Source organism: Trachymyrmex septentrionalis, unplaced genomic scaffold (assembly GCF_001594115.1).
Source record: "Trachymyrmex septentrionalis isolate Tsep2-gDNA-1 unplaced genomic scaffold, Tsep1.0 scaffold38, whole genome shotgun sequence".
Taxonomy (NCBI): Eukaryota; Metazoa; Arthropoda; class Insecta; order Hymenoptera; family Formicidae; genus Trachymyrmex; species Trachymyrmex septentrionalis.
Genome location: NW_017305547.1, coordinates 219,939 through 230,310, shown reverse-complemented (window position 1 = coordinate 230,310; position 10,372 = coordinate 219,939). Strand labels below are relative to the sequence as shown.

Here is a 10,372-nt window from a genome sequence, read left to right as displayed (position 1 = left end):
CTGTGGAGCCAATCATGCGTTGATCCTGATGTAGAGCGAGACGTTCTCGCCGATTGTGAATAGATCGAGGAGAAGGTATAGGAGAACGGATTGATAACAGCGACAGGTTTCTAGGCCCCTCCCCCCCCCCGGCGTGCCTAGTCGGGAGACCGAGTAACATTATAATTCAATGAGATTACCTTTTCATGTTATAGATGCGGAACAATATGTACCTTAAGCCAATCGTCTTTCATTGCCATAAGTGTGTAGCGTAAAGATCACTCTTATGTACGTGTTTGTGTTTACTTGTGTGTATATATACGTGTGCCTGTAGCGTCGAAACTCGACTTGCAAAAATTACATTGGCTGCAATGCATCCTTTGCAACCGACGATGCAAAAACTCCGACAGTAAGCAAAATGTCAATCGCTGACATTCGTCGGATGCAGAAATAAACGTATTATAAAAAATTCAGCGTTTTTTAGTTTTCTCTCCTAACGCAACGTGCGTTTCTAATCTACTCTCGGTTTAAGTCTTTAATACGATATTAAATTAACTTTTGTGCGCTAAATCCTCTCTGATTAATTACGCACGTCGATTCACGCAAATTGATCCATCGCTTTTAATTAAATAATTCATGTATTTTCTTGCAAATTTATATATTTTTTTTTACATATTACGCAGATTCGTTTTATCTTCGTTCCTCGATCAGAATTATAAAATTTAGCCAAAGGCATACGATGCGATTTTTTGTGCTGGATTGCATGCGATTTAGTAAATTACTATAATTACACAACATATGTTCAGATTTCCATCCAAGTGCTCCGCACGTATCATTTTATTCTCGTTTAACATTCAATGAATAACAAGGATAAAATGATACGTAAATGATACACGGATGAGAATCCCAACACACTCCAGGGCACAGAGAAAGAGAGAGAGAGAGAGAGAGAGAGAGAGAGAGAATTTTTAGAATTATTTACTAGATCGCATGCGATTTAGCACGAGAAATTGCATCGTATGCCTCTGGCTTTACATGCAACAAGTTTCATTTGCTTGAAAGGAGAAAAAAAGAAACGCCGACGAATTGTGCACTGCGCGTGAAAAAGTTAATCACATCGCGTGTGTGTTCTACACCTAGATACAATTAATACCTTCTTCTACTTATTCTCCACTTCTAGTTTTCCTTTGTAAGCAACGCATGTGCTCGGTATAAATTAATAGCTTACACGAAGGACGAAGAGTGTATTTGATTCTTAATACACCTGTTTTCCTTTCGAATTCCTATCGTATCGAATTTACCAACATTTTTTTTTTACATGGAATGACGAATAAATATTTTTTATAATTTCCGTTTCTTTTTTCCTTTTTTGCCTACCAGCAGACATCGAACCAGAAGCTCTATGTGATATATCAGAACTTTCAATGAAAATTAATACTCAAATCAGATTATGTTCCTGATTTTACACGACACGCTATTACAAAAGTCCAATTGTATCCGATTACAATTAGGTAATTTTTTTTAAATTTTTTAATTGTGTGTCATCTGATCTTTGATTTGATAATCCTTCGACTAAACTGTAACTTTGTCGTAATTTATTTCGAAAGAACTATAATTCCGTCAAACTGAATTTTATTATAAACTGTTTGTAATTTGACTAGCACGAATCGTTAACATTAACGAGCACATTATAAACACTGATTATGTAAACGTTATTACACGAAAGTGTGTCAATTCAAACGATGTTACGCAGAAAGTGTGTCAAATCTCGAGATAGTCGAAATTAGACTTTCAATTAATTGCCGATCGGCTGATGGCGCAAACGCCTCTTGGGCTTTAAACGACGAAAAAAATATCGTAAATGCTATTATAGAATGAAAGGAGGAGAATAGTTCACGTTTCTCGTACTATTTTCCAATTTATTCCTTAGACGTGCAAGTTCACCTTCAGAGAACCCAGTACATGCAATTAATTTTATTACGATCGGTAAAAAAAGTTCAAATCTTGGTCATAAATACGTTCTAATTATACATTACCGCAAAATTATATGTATTGACATGGCATCTAGTTAAATTGGTGTAATCATGTTAACATTTCTTACAAATACGTGTCAGTCTACTACAGTAATATAAAATGTGTTATTTAAAATTAGATGCCAGTCTCGATATTAATGTGGGAAATTTCAGTCAGTGAAAAAAATTTTATTAATTTTAAATTCTTATCTGGTTTTTTAATATTTTTATTAAATAAAAGATTAAAAATCGCAGATAAATTCGGAGTAATTACATATTCAATGTGTAAAAATTGATATATATAATTTTTATTGCGATTACCTGTACAATCATTTACATGATCAAAATTTTAATAGAATCGTGAAATTAAAATGAAATTATAAATATTTCAAACCATCACAGATTTGGTCGAAATGAAATTATTGCTGACAGGACGAATTTCTTTTCGCCTGTCATTTCCGTTTTACGTTATATAATTATATAATTTATGGGCATATAGTGCGACGTTATCATACCTGTCAACAACAATTTACTTCGTAAGTCTTTAAAAAATATTTTACTAGTTCTTATCCCCACGATAAGCTGAGAATTTGCTTGTTCAAGCTGACGTTGCGGATCAATAGCGAGCTGCTTCCGTTTCGTCGTGGGAACGGTGGGCAGTCGTGATCATTCCTATGGTATTTCCCATAGTGTTCCATGCGAGGTATTGAGCAATAACGAAATACTCGGTTTCTAACGAAACATGTTGCAAACTTTATACTCGGTAATCGAACACTGCCGTATCATTCCGTCCACCTTGTTTTAATTTCCAGCCTTTCGATGCAGCGTTGAATAATATCCAGTTACGATTGTTAACAATTACGCGCGGAAAGATCACATTAGTCAATTTTTTTTATCAGTCGTAATACCGCAGCAAATTCAAGTTGAAGTAGAAAGGAGAGAAGAAAAAAAGAAGAATATCAGCGCGTCCTTAATCTTAAAATTATTTTTACGTCGAAAGAAGCTTACGTTAAAAATAAAGAATTTTTGTAATACTATATATACGCGCTATATAAATAATATATAAAATATATAAATAAAATACTATATAAAATATATAAATAAAATACTATATAAAATATATAGTATTTTAAGAGAACTCTATACCTATAGAACTGCGAATATTTCGCAATATTTCGAGAAACTTTTCTAGCATATTACGGAAGAAATCGTACCTCGGATATTAGATATTCTGAGAGATTATAAATCTATTCTAGTGAAAATATATACGGTAGTTCGAGTCTTAAGTATTTGATATATACGAAAGACGTAAAAGTACAAAGAGTAGGCTAGGCAGGTATGCATGCTCAAGAGCTCTGTTAACAGAGAGAAATTGATTTATTGGCAAGATATAAAGCTTGGTATCAGTATCCGGAATCAGTATACGATGTATACAGAATGCGAGAAAACTCGTTGAAAAAAAAGAGATCAAAAAAATGAAAAAAAATACTGCGGTTTGCAAAAAGATGAATTTCGTATATATCTCGATATTTTTTAAAAAATATGAAATGTTTGTTTGCCACAGAGAGAAGAGAAATTCCGAGTGAAATGCATTCCCCAATCGATTTTACAATCTGATCATTCCTATATGCTAAAAGTTTCAGAAATTTCGCTTGTAAATTCAAGTCACTTTAAACACATGCACATTCTCGTCGCGAAGAGAACGACATAAATAAGTCAGGGTGAATAAATTACAAACAATGGCCATAATCAAGATCGTTTGCCTTTTGCTCCCCTGTCGCAGATATACATATATCCGAAACGTAAATTATATCTGTTATAATGGGCGCGGCTTTAGTTCCGGGCACTTTCGATCGAGACCAGCCAAGGACGTCTACATAACCGTTATAATTCCATAGCACGATCAAGTGCAATTTTGTACACCATTTTTTTAATGTTTCGTAATATCACACAGTGACTTACTAGTGGTAAAGCCGATCATCGATACTTTATATCGCATGTTCCGTCACAAGCGAGTGAAGCTCCTTCGTGTATGCACTATGTTAGAAGTGTACAGCTCTTTTTTAGTAAAGTGTGAAAAATTCTAAACTTGTCTCTTATCTGTCAACGTTTGACATTTTAATTTTTAGCACGTAGCAAATTATAATTAGAACCAATATATCTTTGGAGTTAAAACTAAACACGTGGAGTTATGTCTTACAATCATGAAGTTATTATCGGATCCGATGAAAATCTTTATCAAGCTTGTCGCATCGAATTTACGAAGAATTTTCAAGTTTCTATGGTGTCAATGAAAGCATTAACTTTTGACTTACGGAAGTTAGGGAAATACGAGAGTGGATGTGCCGCGGAGCACATCGGTCAGTCACAAGCCACTTTCTTCACTGCCTTGTGAGAAGAGATTTGCACGAGACTGGCGGTTTGCATCAAACTCCGAAGTTCTGGAATGGGAAGTCTTAATCGGTGTGGGCGTATTGCTCCTCGATATACCGTATGATTGTGCGTACGAGTAAAAGTACATACACGTCTCGTTACACAATGCATTCAAGTTGTGGTGTCCTGTCTCTTAAGGACCCAACAAGTTCTAACAAGCCGATGTTAGAAAATTGGTTCAGTCGGTATTCGGTCGGTAGAACTTGTGGTACACACCCGTGCATACTTCCCGAGACAGTTGACGCTGATACCGCGTCGTGGCTGTATCCGATCTGATTATATTGTCACTTCATCTCTCGTGCGTGATTGAAGCAGTGCGGTTAAAGCTTCTATTTCTATTCTACCGTATTTTAGCTTTTAGCATTGCAACATGAGGTGGGTAACGAAAACGGTAAAGAAAATAATTTAATTCTGTACACGGGCAGAATGATCCTCTGTTTCCACACTATACTTATTCTTACAAATAAATTTAGCACGCCGAAACTTTATACCTCTTGCTTGTTAAAAGAATCTCAAAGGGCAATTTGATAATATCAATTTTCTCCAGAAAAAAAGATACTGAGCTATGACTAACGCCTGTTTCTACCAATGTAGATTAATTTTAATCTCGATTCAACTAACACTTTATCTTTTTTAATTCTAATAATTAGGAAAAGATAAAAAATTAGTTAAACAGAGATTATAGTTAATCTACATTAATAGAAACGGGGATAAGGCATTACTTTTTTTGTGCAGTGTAATTATTTTAAAAATAACTGTTCATTTAAATTAATTAATTGTGTATAGTTCCGTTTCTTAATTTTTTTCAGGCACACGATCTTCGTGACGATCCTGTCGCTATTGTATGTCAGAATGAGGGCGGAAACACTGGAAACTATGGCACAATGGTCGTTGCTAGAGTTTGCACTGCCGAACGAGCGCGGTTTTCAATATCAACCGGAAAATATAGTAATGACCGGTATCGAGATAACCTGGAACAGAATCTTCGTCAGCACGCCTAGATTACGTTCTGGTGTGCCGGCCACCCTGAGCTTCTTCCCCAGGAACGTACCATTGGGTAGCAATCCGAAGCTTCAAGCATATCCCTCGTGGGACTGGCATGGTGCCGGAAGAGGAGAAATCAACTGCACTAAGTTGATCTCGGTGTATCGTACCAGACTGGACAGATGTGACCGACTATGGGTCGTTGACGCCGGCGTTATGACATCAATCGATGATTTCATGCCTGTCTGCCCGCCGAAGGTTGTGGTCTTCGACTTAAAAACTGATCAAGTGATTCGTCACGTCACTTTTCCGCGTGAGGTAAGCAGAGCGACATGCTTTTGCGACAAAATATATAGAATGGATAGCATCAGTGAAGGATCCAGCTCGTAAGTGATCCACATCGAAAATCAAATAAATAGAAATGTAAAAATAATTTTGAAGAAAATATATTTACGGACATAAAAACAAAAGGATGATTTATATCATTATATAATTATTTTATATAATTTTTATTTATATAATTAACATGAAAACTACAAAATATTAAGTTTATCTATTAAAGAAATATTTGTTTTAATGAAAATGTTATTTATTCCATTAATTGATATTAAAATATTCCAATACACTGTTGTTGCCTTACATGTAAAAAAATGTATTAATTAAAAACATATATTAATAAAAATGAAAGGAGAATGTTAAATATGAAGAAATCGTTTATAAATGATCTCTCAGTAGAATCGATTTAATTTACAACTGTAGAATAATCAAAAACCGGTTTAGTGTGCAATTTTATGTCATTATGTAGCAAGATAGAATTTATGTGATGATAGAAATAAGCATCACAGAAATAAAATGATCATTCACTGATGCCTAGCCTGACAAACAAGTCGTATTTAAGACATTTTTGCATAGGATTACATAAAAGCAATTGTTCCAAGCAAGCATTGTTATATTTTTCTTAGGTGTTAAGACCAGATTCTTTACTGACTAATGTTGTTGTCGACGAAGTCTCGGCGAAAACCTGCGATGACGTATTTCTCTACATGACTGACACTCTCGGTCCAGGTATACAATTTTTACAGTTGAGTTGTTGATTAAAAATACTTTAAGATTATTTTATAGCATGTTTTAGATTTAATAATAATTTTTTATTGATTCCCTTAAGAAAAACCGCAAATTCATTATGTAATTTCACAGCTGACAGTTCAAGCTTGTTTTATAAAAAGAAAGTACACGATTTCGTAAACAATTGTTTGTTCAGCGTCGATTTTAAAATGAAAAATTGAAAAGAATATTTTTATATTTTGCTGTATTACTTCTAAAAAAAGAAGGAATGCTGTGTAAACTCATAAAAAGTTATGTAATGTGTATAGCGAAAATGCTATAAAATTACGGCAATGTCAGAATTGATTTGCTAAATTTCGGTTTGGCGATTTTGATGTTAAAGATGCACCACGTTCAGGAAGTCCAATTGAAGTTGATGACGATAAAATAAAGGTATTGATCGAATCCAATCGGCGTTTAACGACACAAGAGATTGTTGAAAATCTTAAGATGACGAAATCGAGTGTTGAAAAAATCATTTATTAACAACTTGGATACGTTAGTATAATCTCAAAAAATGCAATTACTTCTTAGCCAACTTAATATTTTACTTTGAATTTTATTATCAAAGTATAATAGGTCAAGAGTGGGCGAGTTCAAAGTGATAAAGCGACTAGGCATGCTTACCAAGCAACTGAGCATGGTTGGTTCTTACCAATTTTGTTATAAACTGTCGATCTAATCAATCATATTTAATTGCTCGGCGAGCAGATCTAACTTTATCGATTTAAACGCGCCCCCAATGTAAGTTAGAAAAATTAAATTCTTTTAAGTTCAAAAATATGAAAAAGTATATTATTTGATTTAAATAGATCCGAAGAATGAATGATATGCTTAAAATTTAATTTCTTAAAGTTATTATATTTTTTTTTAGAATTATTAAAACATCGTTAATAAATTTTAATGTAAAAAAATTGAAATTCTTTGTTCATTGTGTTATGTAAAAGATTACGTATAAAATTATTTTTTCTTAAAAGTTCTTAAAGAAAATTTATAAAAACCTTAATATTTTTTCAGGAATTCTTATCTTCGATGGTGCTACAGATAGAAGTTGGCGAGTCGTTCATTCATCCATGTTTCCTAATCCAGATCAAGCAATATATACAGTAAGTACAAGAGTTTTTTTATATTCTAAAATGTAGGAATATGAATTAACTAAAACTACAGATAATGTCGCAACATCAGACTAAAAGAGTAACGATTGAATTATTGAAGGAATTATTATAAATAAATTATATCTTTTTTATTTTGCTTATTTAATTAGATCAATTAGTATACAAATTGTATATTTTCAATTTTAGTAAAGTTAATAATTATTTTACATCTTTTATTTTTAAAATATATTATATATCAATTTTATATAATTCTACATTATATCTATGTACATTTTATCTATGTACAAATATCTTTATAATTTTTATTATACACGTATTTTTTTATTATTCTATTGAACTAATTTCGAACTAACATTATGGTCGTATTTACTTGCCTGTAAATAATATAAAGTAAATTGAAAATAATATAACAAATGTATTTTTTTTATTCAATTATTATTCCATTAATCCATTGTGATTATCTGTTTTTTTATTTTCATAAATAAGCTTTTAATGTTTGCATTTTTTTCTTTTGTGAGAGATAAGATTAATTTGTAATTAATTTTTAATGTGTAAATATATTCTAAAATGCTTGTTGTAATTTATAATTGATTATCCTTTTTAACAAAAAAATTAAAGAATGATAAAACTTATGTATAGCTTAAATTTTGATTATGGCAATTTGTAGAAAGTTTTTATATACAACATATTATATATTTTGATGTATCCAGAAAAAGGTTTCTTTGATTTAAAAAAATGTTTCTTTACTATACAGTTAATGAATAATTTTTTTTTTATTTAAAAATTATTTTTTAAAAACAAATAAAGAATTTATTATTTAAACATAGAAAAGAATTTTCTTTAATCGTATAGCAAAGAGACATTTTTTTAAACCAAAGAAACCTTTTTCTGAGTGTAATACATAATATCATGGAAAAACCATCATATACATATAATATATTTTATTATAGAATTTCTCCAATTAAACACATCTTGTTCAACATTAACTGAGCATTTCCCTAGATCGGAAGTGACACTTTCGAGTTCTTAGACGGCATAGTGGGACTAACATTTTCACCAAAACTCGGGACCGTCTACTATCAACCTCTGGCAACTGATCGTATCTTCAGTGTGCCCACTTCGGCTCTCCAAGCCGGTCCGCTACCTTTCGGTGAACAGTTACCTGTGACCTTGGTTGGTAGAAAGTCGAGTCAAGGTCTGGCACTGGCCGTGGATCCTCGAGATGATGCGATCATATTCTCCCCCTTTACCGAGACCGCGATCGCGTCGTGGCAACCGCAAACGAATCAGCAGAGGTATGAAATTTTGTACGAAATACTTTTATAAGTATTATGTTATTTTAATGTAAATTTTTTAGATAATATTATATGCAATATTATGTTATTCTAACATAATTGAACTTAGAAGATTAATGGTTATCAAAAATATTTTTCTTATATTCTGGTTTATACATTGATATATTAGCATAAAAACAATGTTATATAACAAATTTATAATCGGAAAAACAACAAGGTCTACATAAGAATACCGAAGCAGTTGCATACTATGCACGCAAACCGGTTCTCTCTGCTTTAAGTAAATGATCATAGTACTGTTGGTTGCGACTTGTAAGCTGAGTGAATGCCCTGTACATATCGCTTCCTATATAAATTTAATATAGAATAATGTCGACTTATTAGGAATTTCCATAAGGATAATGAATTTGCTATAATATTAACTACTTTTAATCGCAGAAGCTTCCCTTTCCTTTTTATTATTTTTATTAAAAAAGAGAAAAATTCTTAAAACATTTAATTTTTAATTCTCATGCTTTGTATTTGTTTTTCTCTATATCTTAGTTTGTAACAAATATACTTATTGTTATTGTTATCCTTCTTTGTACTTATTGTAATTGATCGTTAATAGTTTTTAATATTCTTGATTGACAGATTTGTCAAACATTGAAGTTAATTAAGAGATAATAAATTATATTATCATTACAGAGAATTGGTAATAATAATATAATATATCATTATATCAGAATTATAATTATAAGTTTATAATATTTATTATAATTATAATTATAATAGAGTAATTTTTTTCTATCTTTTACATATTTCTTTTTTCAGAGTACTCGCTTATAGTCCAGAAAAATTACAATTTACTGCTGACATTTTATGGGCAAAATATGATAATGGTAATATGTGGATAATGTCATCAAGATTCCACAAGTTCTTCCTGAGACGAATTGATAATCGTCAGATTAACATCCGCATCATGAGACTCAAAGCGGATAATCAAGCGCTAGTTCCGACTCTTTTTAATCAGCAGATTGATCCATATTTACAATTTTATAATAATACGCTAGGATTCTAAAAAAAAGATATTCCAGAAGTGTTCAGATTGAAAGAATTATGACAGCAGGCAATATTCAAGTAGTGTTCATAGAAAATACCATTAGTAGAACATATTTTTGAGAATATTTATAAAAATTTAGAAACAGAAAAAAATATTTAAAAAGATAACACACTACATATATGTGTGTATATACAGTATATTTATACACAAAATTTATATATTTACTAAATATATTTTACTAAATTTTTCACTTTTCGTTAAAATGTTCTGAATTTAAGAAGCTAATATAAAAAAATTTTAATATTATTAATTATTGCAATAATATTAATTTGATACAATTATCAAAATCATAAACATTTCAAGTCATTTTAATGTATTAATTGAAAATAATCCTTTAAAATATTTTAT

At 31.3% G+C, this 10,372-nt stretch overlaps 1 protein-coding gene across 1 annotated transcript in view; it reads left to right on the top strand.

Moving 5' to 3' along the window:
• Positions 1-10,126, top strand: part of LOC108750906 — a 14,071-nt gene extending 3,945 nt beyond the window's left edge. The window contains exons 4-8 of the mRNA XM_018490767.1: positions 5,234-5,726; positions 6,371-6,473; positions 7,530-7,618; positions 8,630-8,922; positions 9,736-10,126. Of these exons, the coding sequence (XP_018346269.1) occupies positions 5,234-5,726; positions 6,371-6,473; positions 7,530-7,618; positions 8,630-8,922; positions 9,736-9,982 (1,225 nt within the window). The 3' untranslated portion in view covers positions 9,983-10,126. The remainder of the gene's footprint in view (positions 1-5,233; positions 5,727-6,370; positions 6,474-7,529; positions 7,619-8,629; positions 8,923-9,735) is intronic.
• Positions 10,127-10,372: the final 246 nt, after the last annotated feature.